Raw genomic sequence first — 16,396 nt, 5'->3', positions numbered from 1 at the left:
TCTGGCTTCTTTAGTAGAGGGATGTGTATGATAATAATAGCTGACATTTATATAACGTCATAAGGTTTGGAAAATGCTTTGGGGATCGATCAACTGCCAAACTCTCTCTCATATGTACAGGATTATCTCTGATTCTTTTTAGAGGCACCATGCCATTTCCCCTTTTCTAGTGGAAACAGAGATTGAGCCCCTCTTTTCCCACTTCCTGAAGAAGCCAATCTGCCCTACCCTTGCCCCCCACACCCTGCCACATCATCTTGTGTCCTCATGTGCTATGCCAGGAATGTTGCTGGGGAAGATCAGGGATATGACTCAAACAGATTGCTGCAGAGAAGGGGGTGGGGGGCTGCCTTGCTGAACAGCATACTGCCTCTGTATGAGTCAAGACTGAGAAGGAGGAATCCCTCATTATGTCCTTGCCCATTTCCTAACCCCTCTTATTTAATTATGAATATATAATTAAGCTTTACTGTGATTCTTTTTCATGGAGAAAAAAACTAAGATTTCCTAGGCCAGAATGAAGCTGAAAGACAGAGGCCTCCAGGGGAGCAAGGCTTTGTCATCTAAACCCCACTCTCTCTTGGATACAGATGTATTCCTTCATATGATTGAATTTCCTATTGGTCAGACTCATGGAAATATCTTTAACTTTATTTAATCTCAACTTTATTCTCATAACTGCTGGTTGTAGAAGTGACTCAGCATATTAAAAAAACAAACAAAACAAAACCCTAAAGCCCCTGGAGAGATATTATCTTCTCTGGAACAATTTTCACAGGAATGTAGAAATGATTTTCAAAATCTTCTACATTCATAGTAGTTAATAGAATCATATACGATTCCATAAACTCTCCTTTTACAGATGAAATAATAGAACCCTAGAAAGGTTATGGGCAGCTGGATGATACAGTAGAGAGAACACTGGACCTTGAGACAGGAAGGCTCATCTTCCTCCATTCAAATCTGGCCTCAGACACTAGCCGGTAGACCCTTGTCTGCCTCAGTTTCCTCATCTGTAAAAGGAACTGGGAGAAGGCAATGGAGAAGAAACCAGTCCAGTATCTTTGCCAAAAAGAATCGGACACGACTGAACAAGAACAAAAAGGCTAAATACTTTCCTTACAGCCACTCAGCTGGTCCAGCCAGGACTATCACCCAAGTTCTGACGCTAATTCAGTGACATTTCCAATATATTAGACTTCCTGTTCTCCCTCTTGTACAGCTGGCGCTGAGCAGCCCAAGATCTGGGGAGAAACCAAAACAAACAAAACGAGAGGTCCAGTAGATGGCAGCAGAGAGCAACCCCTGTAGCTCTTGACTTTTAAGCGTAAGAGATAGGAAAGTTCATGGGGTGCAAATATGCATGGGGCGGATGCCTAGGACTTTCTACCCCTGACATTCCTTCCCCCAAGAGAAAACTGAAGAACTGAAGCACCAAAATGGAGATGGGGAAGAACTGATCCTGAAAACCCCTGGACAGGATTTCTCTCCTCTTCTCCACATTTCCACCATATTTCTGGCCAATTTGTTGGAACTTAATAGGTCTAATACAAAGATGAGAGGATGAAAATGCCGGCGGATTCTCTGTTCTATGGCTATTTTTCTTTGAGCCTACCAGAATTCTTGACTGAGAACAATAACTCTTGGATGCGGTTAGACACTGTGTGATGTGACACACTGACCACCATGTTCAACCATCATTTGGCAGGTGCTTCCTACGGGCACAATTTGCTTGACTGGTGGGGCAGAGAGAAATGTACAACTGATGAGTTAAGAAGCTCGTGAGAGAAGCACGACAGCTTCATAATGAGTCCAAGAATAGTGTGTGAAATGAAAGAACACGAGTGGAAAGATGATCGTGATGGATATCAAGAGAGAGGGGTTCATGTAAAGCCCACCTTAAAGTGGGGTCTTTAAACTGAATACGGGGGTGGCGAAATTATGATTTATTAGTAATCAATGTTTAATTTGTCTACCTATTTTACATATGTATATACCCAAGGTCACGTAAACATTTCTCGGGAAAAGGGGTCCTGAGTGGGAAAAGTTTATATAGACAGGGCCTAATGACCCCTCGGAGTTAGGAGTCTTGGAACTTGACCTGGTGACTGAACTCAAAGTTTCTAGATTTGCTATGAATACTCTTGCCAAGTACTTTTTCCTTCGTCGCTAGCTTTCTGACCCTGCATGCTAACTGGATGCTCCGAATTCTAGCTCCCTCCACAGCGGGACACCTTAAATGACCCACTCAGGCCACCATAGTGTAAGAACGCCAAGCGCTATAGCCTTCTCCTCCCCACCCCCACCAGAGTCTCCGGGGATTTGTTGGGGCGTATGAGGCCGACATCCTGTGACCGATGGACGTGCCCAGATTGGCTTCCCCGACCTTCTGCGCCCGCCCACCAAAAATGTAGGCTGGAACGCGGGCGAAGTAGGAGAACGGGCGCATGCGTGGGACCCGGATTTTCCTAGACACTCTGTGTGGAACTGCGGAGTTGGACGATAAACAAGTCTTTGGCAGGGGTTGGGATTCGCTCAGCGGAGACTTCCCACGCCCCCTTTTTCCTTTAGGTGTGGTTCCGCCCGAAGGCGTGGCCAAAGCGGTCCGGGCGACACCAAAGAGTTTCCAGGATGGAGGGGGAAGGCAGTTTCAGTTGAGATCTTTAAGGTGGCTACGCTCGAGAGAGGGGGGAAAATCCCCCTGTGCCGGAAGAATGGTGCTGTCCTGAGCCGGGTCCGGAGCCGGCCAGACGCGTCTGAGTGAGGCCCTCGAGGAGGGGGGCGCCGGCCGGCGGGAAGCGGGCTACCTGCGGAGCCTGTGAGGGGAGATTCGACGTCGTAAAGGAAAAAAGCCCGACCTGAGACGGAGCGAGGGCGCCGGGGTGGGGGGAGGGGGCTGCCAAGATGGCGTCGTCCTCCGGGTCGACGTCGACCTCCTTGGAGTTGGGGAGCAGTAGCTGCACCTCCAATTTAGGTGAGGCGGGAGTCCCGGGAGGGGGGCCCAGAGGGAGGGCCTGCAGGGGTAGGGGTAGAAGCCTTGGGTGGGGGAGGACCAGAAGAGGGGCTGGAGCCGGGAGCGGGTCGAGTGGGGAGTGAGTGCCAAATCCGGGGGAAAGGGCCGAGAGCGGGGACCCTCGGCTGGGAAAGTTCAGAGTTAGGGGAAGAATTAAGAGGGGCCGCTTGTACGGGCTGGCGGCTGGCCATTCATTTGGGGGGCGTCCAAGAGAGACGCTTATAGAACCCCCAAAAGAACAAGGACTCCTGGGCGGGGGAGGCAGGGGACGCGGGGCTCGGAGTGGCTGAAGAGTTAGTGGCCGGAGAGGTGGGGCCAGAAAGCAGAGGGAGAGAACCTGAGGAGTGCCAGAAACCGGGGTCTCCCAAGAGAATCTGGGGGACCAAGGTGGGGCCTGGCTTGCAGTCGAGTTTGGGGAATGAGGCCCGAGGGTTGAAGGGTGGGATGTGGGGGGCGAAAGGGTGGGCAAAGAGGGCCGACGCTTGGTAAAGGAGGCCACTGAGGATCGATCTCAGGACAGGCAGAACTTGGGGGAACTGGGAGTGGGCTGAGCCCAGGATGTGAGGAGCCCAGAAGAAAAAACAGCAGAGTGTATGTGGGAGGGAAAGTGTGGTGTTGGGGGAGGAAGGGGATGTGAGTCAGGGATTGGAGAGGAATGGTGCAAAGGGCTGGGGGAGGATGAGAAATCTCCTAGAAAACTTGGGGTGGGAGGCCCCTCTTTAGAAATAGAGGGTATGAAATGGGCACTGTTGCCACCTCCAGTGAGATGGGAATGCTGCTGGACATTCATTTGACTTCCTAAAATCTGCCTTAAATGGTTCCTGGCGATGTCCGTGTGCTGATTACCACCCTTTGGTCTCCCTCCTCTCTTCTATCCTTTCTCTTCCTATTTGGAATAGATCAGATGATTTTCTGGGACCTGGCTCTCACACTCTTAATAAGCTGAATGGCTGGCTAGTCAGAAGTTTTATTTATGTTGCACGTATTTGGGGGAGTCGTTCAGAGTTTCAGGAGGGACACTTGGAACATGACTGCGTTTGGTTCTTGGCTAGAAGTCACCCTCCCTCCCCTCAGTAAGAACAGGAAAAATAGAAAAGTTGTATATGGTCTTTAATCAGATTTGTTATTATTAGCTAGGGGGGAAAAAGTGGGATCTGTTACTACTGAATTACCTGTAGAAGTTTGTTTGTTTTCTGAAACTTTGATTAACTCTCTTCTTTGAACACATTGACCAGATGAATAGGTTTAACAATAAGGAGGAAACATCTGTTTGTCACTTAATGATATTTTCCCGTCCATTCTCACACCTCTTTTCCTGCTCCACAGAAACCTAATTCTAGCCTTTCTCCATATTATTAGTTTACACTTCTTATCCTTGTGTTCCTTGTGTCCTGTGGTCAGTCTTGTGAATGCTATCAGCTGGAAGTTAAAAAAAAAAAAAAAGAAATGTGTATGTATTGTTAACTCTCCTGTTAACAGATAGTTGTTAGATTTGGGTTGGATTTTGCCATCTATGTTTTAATAAATATGAAAATATTCAGTTAAAAATTATACATCTTTTGTTAAGCACTTTATGTAATTATATAATTTCTTGCAACCAAACTATTTTTACTTTCGTAAATATTTTTCTTTCTTTAATGTGTCTGAAAACTTGAGGTAAGAGGCATGCTTTTACACAAATGTAGTATGATGCATTTGTATCTATACATATATGTACAAAGTGTGTATGGGTGCTTTTGATGTTAATCTAATGCTGTCTTTCCCTCCATGGATATGTTTTTCAGAAACTTGTCCTAGTGCCAAAAAGTTAATAAGAAAGAGATTTTATGTGTGATTGGAGAAAATAATTGTACCTCAGACTACAGGAGAATTAGGAGTTTGGCACAAATAGGAGATAACTTACGCTTTCCTAAATATTTATGAGGTAGCATTCTGGGGACATGATATGTGTTCTTTTTCCCTGAAATAAACTGATCATTTCTCCATCGGGATGCTCTTCATTTTTTAAACAGTGTTAACATTTCAATAGAATTTTGGAATTCCACAGACAGCCTTATCTAGCAAGACTGAAGTGTAGGCAGCCGTGGCTTCCTTATAGAAGAGCCCTTCTTCAATCTATATGTTTGCAAAAGTTTTGACGTCCCTGTCAGGAAGGGCCAGTCTTCAAAAGAAGATTGAATTCTGGGGTTTAATAATGATGGAAACCAATTTCCTGCCTGCTTTCAGGATTGTTTGTCCATCAGGCCTGAGCTACTCCTTAATGATCAGTTAACAAATTGAAATACAGGGTGTAGCAAATCACAAGCTAGAAGAGTTGCTTAACATCTCTTTCTAGTGGAATAATTAACATGTTTGGATTTGGGGGAGACAATGACTAGTATCAGTCACTATCAGGTTCATTCTTATATTTTGTTAATGAGTAGTGGTACAAGTTTGTTATTTTGCTTGAACTTTTTGGTTTGTATAGGAGGTTTTCTTCTTCCAGTCTTTGTTATTTGGGTCAATGACACCATCTTAATAAAATTAAAGATGATGTGTAAGGGCTGACAGGGTAGCCATCTGTCACACACCAATATGCAGCATCTTTTTCCCAGTCGTTGTCTCCAGCTCCTCTCAGTCCACCAAGGCTTAAAATATACTACCTAGCCTAGAACTTTCACTCCCATTATCGAAAGGGGTCAGATCTTTCCTTTTATTTGCTCGATTTGGAGGTTAGTGTAATCGGGTCACCTGAAATAAACATAGAATGATGAAGTGAAGTCTAACTCCTGTAGAAATGCATTTGATTTCTTAGATATCCATGAACTGTAGCTCTTTCTGATTCCTGATGGGCCAGAACAACAGTCTCACTTGGTGAGCAATGCTTTCTAAACAGTCATCACAACATATGTTTGAAATTGTCACCATTCTCTTTTGCATATCAGGAATACTAAGTGGAGGTAGCTTTACTGCTGTGTTCTTGATTCCATCCAGTTTTCTCTCTTTCTAACCACCAACTCAATCTTCCCCTCCACCCCCCCCCAAAAAAAAAAAAAAAAAGTACATGACATTGGGTCACTTTTTTTTGTTTGGGTCTTTTTCCCATGGAGGCCCACTCATCCCTCTATGGCTGTGATGCCTTTGTTCTCTCTAGCAGTGCCCAATCACTAAACTGTGCTGTAATCTGATAACCCCATAGTGCAACCATTCTTGTTGAGGATTTTTTTTTTTTTTTTGTCTGTGTTCACTGCATACAGCATAAGCAGTTTCTAGGCTGACCTGACAGGCTTTCTCCTCTTTAGGAATTACAAGGAGTTTAAACTTAAGTGAGCCATCTTGTTAGTGAAACCCAAGGGGGAAAATTAAATTTGTGAATGTATACTACCTAGAACTTAATCTAATGAACTTACTTTTAAAGATCTACTTTACTTCTCTATTCTCCCTCTAATTCAATTTAGGTATCAATTTATTTGTAGGCTCTGGAATTTGGGAGAGAAGAAGGAAGAGTTTGTTGTTGGTTGGTTGTTTTTTAAAGGGAGGGCTATAATTGTCCTGCTGGAAGTTTGTTTTCTTTTTTTCCCTGTGGCTCTCTAAGAGGGTTAAAGAAATGCAGATTTGGTGTTAGGTTTCCATTGCTTTTGACTTAACCATTTATACATTATGATTATTTGTTCATTGACAAGTTTAATGAATTAATTCTGCATGTACCCAGTGCTTGATATTGATTAGGAACTTACTTGTGAACTAGGTTTGACTGGAAGTGTCCTGCTATACTTTTTACTTTTATTTTTATTTTTTTAATAGCTTTTTATTTACAAGTTATATGTATGGGTAATTTTACAGCATTGACAATTGCCAAACCTTTTGTTCCAATTTTTCCCCTCCTTCCCCTCATCCCTTCCCCTAGATGGCAGGATGACCAGTAGATGTTAAATATATTAAAGTTTTATTTTTATTTTTGACCCTGTTGATGATCTTTGTAAACTTTTTTGAGCTGTTACAAAACTACAGATTATACCTTTGTCTATCCATTACATAACAACTAAATCCTTAAAAACCTAATTTTTGAGGAGCATAATGGAAAGCCTTTGAAGGTGAACAATAGATGATAACAGATCAAGGCAGGGAAGGGGTTATTTTCTCTGGTAAACCTGCCAGGTGCTTTCTTGGAAGGTGTCAGAATACCCCTTTTGATACTAAGCTCCCAAGTTACCAAAGTCCCCAGGCTCTCTTTCTCCTTTTATTCTCTCACTCAACTGGGGTGTTTCAGGTGCTTTATGATAGCTTAGGAATGAGAATCTCCATTTTGTTGTGCTCTCAGTCTAGTTTTTAACTACTCAGCTTCTGAGAAAGGGTTTGATCTGATTCTATTTCCTCCAGAAAGGAACCTCTTACTGAGTCTGTTTTCTGTCCTGCATCCCCATCCTTTGCCATCAAAAAAGTGGGTTTAATTTCCTCTTTCTGAGTGTTGATCTTGTTTTGTTCATCTTGCAGTTTATATTTCTGTTCTTCCCACTTTTAAACATTGCTTCAAGATTCATCTCTCCTATAGCCAGCAGGTATGATGTTATGTAAAATATTTTACATATAGACATTTTATTCATGCATCTCTTATTGTCTTTGGTGATCCTAAAGAAGCTTCTGTTGAAAAGATTGTCAGGTTCTGGGAAATCCCATATTACTGATAGTTTGTTTTGTTTGCCTGGCCTGGCTACTAAGTGAATATGCAATCTAAATAAGTAGGACCTGGTCGGGAATGAGAGTTAAAGTATTAGAAGAGATGGGTATATAAAATAGAATGGAGTTTCATGAAACAAACTTAATAATTAGGTACTTTTGCTTTCTCAAATAGAGTGGCAATTAAAGCTGATAATCCTCAACATTTTTATTGATAACATATTATACATAGTAAAAACTAGAGTCCTATGTTATAGGACTCTATAATATATTCTTATTATTAATATATTCTATTATATTTATTATATTATGATATATAATTATACAATATAATTATATATTATAATATAATAAATATAATATAATATATTCTATCTGATGATAGAATAGTGACAAATTTAGTTAACACTTTTGTCCTTTTCTGGGCTATCTTGAATTATAGGACATATTTGGGACAGTTCTGACATTCTTAAAAAAAAATGAGGCTTTACCTCGACAAACTAAGCATATGAGGCACTTTGCTGCATGCTGAGGATATTACAATCTTACATTGATAATTTCCCCAAGATAGTTGGAACTGTTTGGGAATGGTCATTGGAAGGAGCAATGGACCAGAAATATTAAATGTCTGTTGGCCAGGAACCACTTAACAGACTTTTATGGGAGGGGTGAGAGTTTATTACAAATCTTGGGCAGAGTTTGGTGCCATGGAGAACAAATATTTGTTACAGCTGAGAATTTTAATTCTCTCCTGCAATAGATATAGAATTAGAAAAGAGACAAAAGAGCTAGACTAAAGTCAAGGAACTATGTCCAGAGAAGTGAGTTGCTTAAGTCAGGCAATTAGTTACTGGTGGAGTTGTTAGAGGAGAATATGCCTGCTGGGTTTGTCAGACTGGTTTTTAGTTCACTCCCTCCTCCCCCAAAACACACAGACTTTACAGACATTTAACTCCCCTCTATCAACCAAGATGACCCCAGAATTACCTAATTTGGCTAATAGATTTGTTCTCTAGGAACATCTTATTCCTTTAAATGCCACCCCCAGCCAGCCATACATTTTTATGAAAAAGAAAATTTCCATTGAGTTAATTTTTATCTATATATTCCTGATCAGTCATTATTGAATGTGGGGATGAGGGGGGGGTGTCTTTTCTCAACACTTTGCTTGAGCTGTGCTCAGCTACACTTCTCAAGAGGCGGATGGCATTTAAGATAGAGTTGTGAGGGTTTTTTTGAGCCAAAGAACATATTGTGCCTCCCACCTCTGGGAGAGTAAAGAGAATGAGTACCCAGACTGCAAATAACTAGAACAGAACTATTTCTCCAGAGAACTTGTCCAGTAAACAAAAGACTTTCTTGGTTGTTTGGCTGATGTGTTTTAAAGGGCTCTGTCATGTCAGGTGAGAGATCGTGGTAATTAGCTGTTCAATTCTTTTACTTCTAGCTAACCTGTGCAGAAATCATTGGCACATTTGAAACCAGATTTAAATTGTTCTATAATTCTTTGAGGCAGCTTCTTCTGTGAACAGTCTGGGAAATAGCCTGCAGATTCAGTAGTTTGAGGAATGCATATCTGTCTAGCTTGCAGCTTCCCAAAGTTATATATATACTGCAAATTCTGAAGTTAACTACACACAAGCCCTTAGTTTCTCTGCTGGTAGATGATGTCATTTCATCTCCTACGGAAATGCTTCTGCCCTGAAAACACAGGGAGAGGCTCCAGTATTAAGGCCAGCTTTGTTTTGCTCTACACATTAAAATAACCTTCATTGCAGAACTATCTACTGCCCGTAAAACCATCTTTGTTTTAATCATCTCTTCTTTTGAGATCCAGTTCCTTTTGTCCCCCTCTCAAATTTGCATTATCACATCTTTTAATAATTATCTTTTTTTACTTAGTATTTTATTTATCCCAATTACATGTAAAGAGTTTTCAACATTCACTTTTTAAGATTTGAGTTTCACATTTTTTTTCTCCCTTCCCAAGAGACCAAGCAATTTGATATAGATTATATATGTGCAACTTGATATTACTTTTGAGCATCTTGTTTTCCAAATCTCTCTCTTCGTTGACCCCAAAATTGAATCTGAATTTTCAGGAGCTCAGCAACAGTAGATACATTTATATAGAGTTATGACTCTGGCACTACAGAAGTACACATTTTGTTGAGTGACTTGAAACCATTCCTTCTCTGTGAAAAGCAGTCTGTTGCTCCACAAACACAGTTCTGGGTGGGGTCAGGAACTAAAATTTAGGTCTTCCTTAAAACTAGGACTAAATAAATGACTTTTTAAAACTGATGTGATTAGACAATACAGTTTTATGTTTTAGAGAGAGAATAGAATAGGACCAGTTTGGTACTTAATCACAACTATTTTCTGAGGTTACATTAGTAACATTTAACAATCCTGTGATAATTTGTATTGAAACATTTAGTCTAAATCTTAAAATTCAGGAAATATATTAAGTGATAGATAGACTTGTTTATCCCTATTTTGATAGGAAAGTATCAATGTCATCCTGTTGACTGTGAAGCTATGTGTGTGTGATATACACTTGTATGATGTTTTGAGATAGATTTATCAATCACTTTAGCTGTCATCAAAATCAGGGTGTTGAGTATGTGGGAATCATGTTGGAATATTGGACATCTTTGGAGCTCAAAAATGTCAGTAGCACGTTGGACATTTTCTGGGGTTTTTTTCTCCTACTTGTACCACTTTTGGAGCAGCAGTATGGCAGATTATAGGTGTTCCGTTTAATAGAAAGCAACATAAGCATGTGTGCTATGTAACAGAACAGTGATGACCTTGTGGAGAATGAGTGGTGGAAGAATGGTATCTAAAATAGGAAGTTTCTGTCTAAAATTTCTCAAGAGAAAAATGTGATTCTTGGTTTGGGGTGAGAGTATTGTTTCTGCTCATAGAAGTCTTCTGCCAAAGCTTTTCTTTGATATGTGTTATTGAAAAGGGCACTTTTTTTTTTTTTTTTTTTTTTTTTACCAAAAGTTACTCCATGTCTGAAAATGGTCCACGGGACTTAATTTATTTTCCTGTTCTTAGTTTAGGCTTTTAGATACATGTTCATTCTACTATGAGCAAATAGAAACTTCTTAGTTTATGATATCTTTGTGTTTTTTCTCATCTAGGTTTCCACTTTCTGTGCTGTGGGGCCACCCGTAAGAGAGGTAGATCTGATGCATATCTGTGCTTATTGAGGCATGAGCTCCCCACAATAACTAGCAGCCAGTACCCCTTCCCCATAACCATCTCAGGTTCCTTGAAATGAGATGGAACAGAGTCCTCCTCTGAAAGGGCTACGAATGAAGGGTTTTGTAAGCATATTTGACTAAAGGTTCCCTACTCTTCTCTCTTCTACCATGCATCTTAAGGAAATATTCCTAATATAGAAATATCTTTGCTTATAATTCTCTAATACAATGCGAACTGCTATTCCCAACTCCTCCATCTCCCATCTGCCCAGTGCCTCCCTTCTGTTTACCCTGGAGTCTTTGTAGCATTATTCTTTTATTGTTCCTACAGCCCATTTCTCTGCCCTGCCTCTCCTGGCTATCTAATTTCCCCTGCTCCTCATTGCTTAGAAAGGCTTTGGTGGTTTTGTTAACAAGAAAATTTGTCTGTTAACTAATTTGGCAATGAACCCAGTGGTCCAGTGGTTGAATCATCCAAGCATTCTAGCTCATTTAAAAATGTAAAAATCATTCATAGCTCATAGACCATGCAAAAAAGTCAGCTAAATTTGGCCTTTGAGCTGTATTTTGCCAACCTCTGTCTGGCTAGGGAGGATGTCTTCCCTCTCCATTTTGTAAATTGACTTACAAATATATGATTAGTTGACTTGCTGACAATTCTTCTACACAATGCTCTGTAACTAGGAAATAGTACCAAAGTTTTATACTACACTCAAACAATTTTAATGATCTATAAATATCCTGGTATTTAAGAGTTCTCTCTATTGTGGCTCCTCCACAAAAATAAGACTGTGTTGATAAAACAGTAAAAAGGTTTTTTGATTAAAATACACTGTTGTTCCATTTATTATATGGGGAAGAAGATTGGAAATCATGCTCTACTCAGCAGAAATGTTTCTTGATGTATGCAAAAGAGCCTAAAGCATTATGCTTTTTGCTACAGCAAGCAATGAAAACATTAGGTACTAAACCCAAGCAGAAATCTGCAATCTCAGAGGGAGGAACTATTTCTATTTTTAAAAATTTGTTGATGATTCCCATTATAAAGGCAAAAATTCTTTTCCCTCCTGTGTTTGTGACACTTCAGAATTTTACTCTCTTTGGGTTGCCAGCTTCAAGCCATTTCCTCATTTCTAGAGAAACTTAATGATCTATGAAAATGAGAAACTGTCTTCCCATAAACTATGAGTCCCCCTCCTCTCAGAAAAGGGGCTCTTTCTTGTATAATTGCAAAAATAGTTCCTCATTTTAACTGGTGAAAGAGGAGGGGGGACAGTTACCTGATTTTCATTCCTTTCAGATAAAAAAATTTACAGCTGTCACACAGAAGAGACAGGTTATTGGTTATTGATTTCATTAAAAAGAGCCAAGAGAAGAGAACTTTATTGTTCTATTGCAGAAACTGATCTCCTGGAACACTGAGGAGCAAGTATCTCGAAGTGATCAAAATATATCATCAGCATATTCGTTACAGTTTTTGGTTTTTTTGAACCCCAACATTCTGCTAGAGTAACGCAGTTGAAGCATCTTCCTCTTCTGTTTACAACCTATTTTACCCCACAGAAGGGGTAGAGAGTTGGAAAGGCAGCATAAAGCAATGAAAAATATTAGACTATGTAATTAATAGATTGAGTTCCTGGTTTTGCTATTGACTAATTATGAGATCTTGGCTAAAACAACAAAATGTTTTTGGGCCTCAATTTCTTTATATGTAAAATGCAGGGATTGGAATAGATGATCTCTAAAGGTCTCTTCCAGCTTTGTGGTACAGCGATCTCAAGAATCTTTTTTGTTTTAATTTAGGAAAAGGTAGGCAGTTTCACATGGAGCTCTGTGGAGGCAAACTTCCAAGTTGGTATTTTTTTTTTTTAAAGCCAGCTGTCCTTAACTGATTTAAATATAAGTAAGTAACTAAGACATGACATTCTCCTAAAATAAGTGATTGGTAACCCAAGAGGGTCACAGACTGCTCATCTAATTCTTTTTTCTCCTCTGCCCTCTCTATTGAGGGCCTGGAACCTAAATCATTGAGACTGACACTGTGTCATCTACTCCTTTGGCCAAAACAGGCTATTTGTAGCCACTCTGTGTTTTCTGTAAAGCAGCCAACTTGTCTTAGCTTCATCTTTGTTTCCAATAAAGTCGCTATATCTAGTCCTCTGAAATGTACTTCAGTCCAGGCCTATTAATAAAGTAGGATCCTAAAAGACATATTGGGAACAACCAAGAGAGGCAGAGCAAAGCAGCCTGTATATAAATGTGTAAGTGGTACTAGAGGCAGTTGTTGGTCACATTCTACCACCTTTTATTACAGGTAGCTCTTTTTTAATCCTTTTCTTTTCTTTTTTTTTTTTTGCTAAGATGATTGGGGTTAAGTGACTTGCCCAGGGTCACACACCTGGGAAATGTTAAGTGTCTGAGGCCAGATTTGAATTCTAGTCCTCTTGACTTCAGGGCTGGTGCTCTATCCACTACGCCACCTAGTTGCTCCTCTTTCTCCATTTTTAAACCTTCAGTTTTCTCCCTCCCACTTCCCTTTCCTTTGAAGAAACATGTTTTTTTTTTTTCTTCCTCCTTTACTTCCTTCAACAAATATTAAGTTCCTATTAAGTGTAGGGTACTATGTCCAGTGTTGGATGATTAAAGAAATGAATGGCACTTTATCCCTTGAAGAGCTTACATTCTATGTCTAGGGGAGAGAGAGATGAGAAAATCATGTTTACATAGTACTAATCAAAAGTAGGGTCCCTAAAAGTACAAGGGAATGTAGTTAAGTCAATGAACATTTATTAGGTGCCATGCACTGTATTAACTATCGGAGATACAGAGAAAAGCAAAAAAACAAACAAACAAACCTCAAAGAACTTAAATTCTAATAGGGAAAACAACCATATTTAAAAAAAAAAAGATGTGATTACAAGATAAGGGAGTTTATCCAGGAGAATACTGGGCTGTACTCACACTGAGCTTTAATATATGTACCAAACAGTTGTGGAGAGCCATTACAGTCCCCCTCTTCTCCTCTTTGCAATTGTCAAAGTACTTCCACAAGAATATTCCTGCTTCATTAAGCAGCTGTGGCACTAGAACAAGCACTTGATTGAGCCAAAAGACCTTAGTTGAAGTTCCAACTCCACCAGTTATCTCTGTGACTTAATACAAGATGTTTAACCTATCAGCTTTTTTCTTTTTCTGTAAAATTGGTTACTATCACAGAGTTGTTATGAGAATGGAAATAGATAAATGTTTATATTTTTTAAGATACAAATATGAAGTTACTGTTATTGTTAGCTCCCTATCCTGTGAGGTACTGTTACTGAGATCATTCTACATACTCTACTTATATCATGACTTATTTAGCTCCTTCTTTGTCCTGTGTCCTCAGTCTTTGGTTTAAAGTCCGTTCAGGGTTCAGATACCACTCACTGTTTCAGCACTTGGAACTGGAAGCTTAGTCAGTGATGACGTTGAGTACAGTACCTGGTATCTCCTGCATTTCTCTATCCTGCAGATGCTGTGAAAAAAACACAATTGTGCTTCACACTTTATGGCAAAGATCACCATAGCCCAGATAAAAGTAAGGCAGTTGAGCATCTTGCCTAAACCAATGCTTGTTCTTACTAATCCAGTTTCAGGAGTTTAGGGAAGCATTTATAGGTGAGACTAGCACATTACTACTTAAGAGTCCTGTGTGAAAAAGCTTCATTGTCCCTGTCAATCACTACTTTCTGCCAGTACTGGCACAGCATAAACCCTCTTTCTTAATTGTTTTCCTTCCTTCCGATTTAAGGAGACAGGGATGCCTTCTATGCCACTTAAGCTGTAGTGGAGTAGTAATGGAAAATGTTGGCAGTGGTCTTAGATGAGTACATTAAATGAATCTACAGTTGGTAATGAGTCTCAACCAGCTTCTGTCTTCATATTTTAGTGGCACTGAATCTTTGGAGGGTAGAGCTCCTGGCTGACTCCTGCTTATTAGTTCCTTCTATCACTAAATGAGCTGATTGTGAAGAAGTTCATAATTTACTCTATTTCGCTTCTCTTTTCTGTGCCCAATTCCTGATAACAATATTCTTTTTTTAATTAATTATTTTATTAAAGATTTTTATTTTTCAAAATATATGCATGAAAATTCTTCAACATTAGCCCTTGCAAAACCCTGTGTTCCAATCCTCTCCTTCCCCCACGCCCTCCCCTACATGGCAAGTAGTCCAATATATGTTAAACATGGTTAAAATATATAACAATATTCTTGAATGAGGGAATGTTGTCTATGAAATAAGAGCTTTTTTCCCCCCACAGTATTTTGTTTTTCTAAATACATGTAAATATAGTTTTCAAAATTCATGTTTGTAAAACTTTGCGTTCCAAATTTTTCTCCTTCCCTCCCTTACCTCCTCTTTCCCTAAGACAGCAGGCAATCTGATTTAGGTTAAACATATATAATTCTTTGAAGCATATTTCCATATTTTTCATGTCGTGTAAGGAAAATCAGATCAAAAGAGGAAAAAACCAAAAGAAAGAAAAACAAGCAAATAAAACAAGTATTCTTCAATCCACATTCAATATCCATAGTTCTCTCTCTGAATGAGGGTGGTATTTTCCATCCCATGTCTATTGGAATTGCCTAGAATCACCATATGGTTGAAAAGAGCCAAGTACATTACTGTTGGTCATCACTGTCGTTATGTACAATGTTCACTCACTATCACTTCATGTAAGTCTGTCCAGGCTTTTCTGGAATCAGCCTGCTCATCATTTCATATAGAACACTAATATTCCATAACATTCATATATAATAACTTAGCCAGCCATTACCCAACTGATGAGCAGCCACTCAATTTCCATTTCCTTGCCACTACAGAAAGGGCTGCTATAAACATTTTTGTGCATGTGGTCCTTTTCCTTTTTTTTTTTTTTTATGATATCTTTAGGATCTAGACCCAGTAGAGTATTAAAATCTTAGAGCCCTGTGGGGCATAGTTCCAAGTTGCTCTCCAGAATGGTTGTCTTTTCACAACTTTACCAATAATGCATCAGTGTCCTGAACAAAGAGCTTTAATTCATTCTCAAAGCTAGTTTTCTCCTAGATCTATGAACCTACAAAACATCTCTCTGTAGCTTATTTTAGCATTAATGATGAGAATCATTGACCTCAGAATTGTCAGTCCAACTGCTAGGGTTATGCTTTCAATTTTGTTTCCTTCAAGCTGTATGCAGCCCGATCTCTTTCTCATTCTTTGGGCCATGTATTCCATTGGATTAATTTTCTATCAGGGATCCCATCATACTTTCTTTTTCTTAAGTTAACGCTCTAAAAAAAAGTCTTCTTGGAAATGTCATAAACTTCCTTCTCACCCTGTTCCCACATAGCAGTGTGAAGAAACTGACTCTGAAAATATATAAGAGAAGGTTGGCTTAGGAAGCTGATTCAGTTATCACAGAGTGGGAGGTTATAGAGAAGCCACAGTAATGGTGGTGAAGCTGAACAAAAAATGTCTCAGCTTTGAGA

General features: G+C 39.7%; 1 protein-coding gene across 1 annotated transcript in view; it reads left to right on the top strand.

Moving 5' to 3' along the window:
* Window positions 1–2,889: 2,889 nt before the first annotated feature.
* LOC127561231 (putative PIP5K1A and PSMD4-like protein) overlaps window positions 2,890–16,396 on the top strand; it is a 51,770-nt gene continuing 38,263 nt past the window's right edge. The window contains exons 1-2 of the mRNA XM_051996526.1: window positions 2,890–2,974; window positions 10,822–10,860. Coding sequence (XP_051852486.1) covers window positions 2,905–2,974; window positions 10,822–10,860 — 109 coding nt within the window. The 5' untranslated portion in view covers window positions 2,890–2,904. The remainder of the gene's footprint in view (window positions 2,975–10,821; window positions 10,861–16,396) is intronic.

This window comes from Antechinus flavipes, chromosome 4 (genome assembly GCF_016432865.1).
Source record: "Antechinus flavipes isolate AdamAnt ecotype Samford, QLD, Australia chromosome 4, AdamAnt_v2, whole genome shotgun sequence".
Lineage (NCBI taxonomy): Eukaryota > Metazoa > Chordata > Mammalia > Dasyuromorphia > Dasyuridae > Antechinus > Antechinus flavipes.
This window is presented reverse-complemented; position numbering and strand designations above follow the sequence as displayed.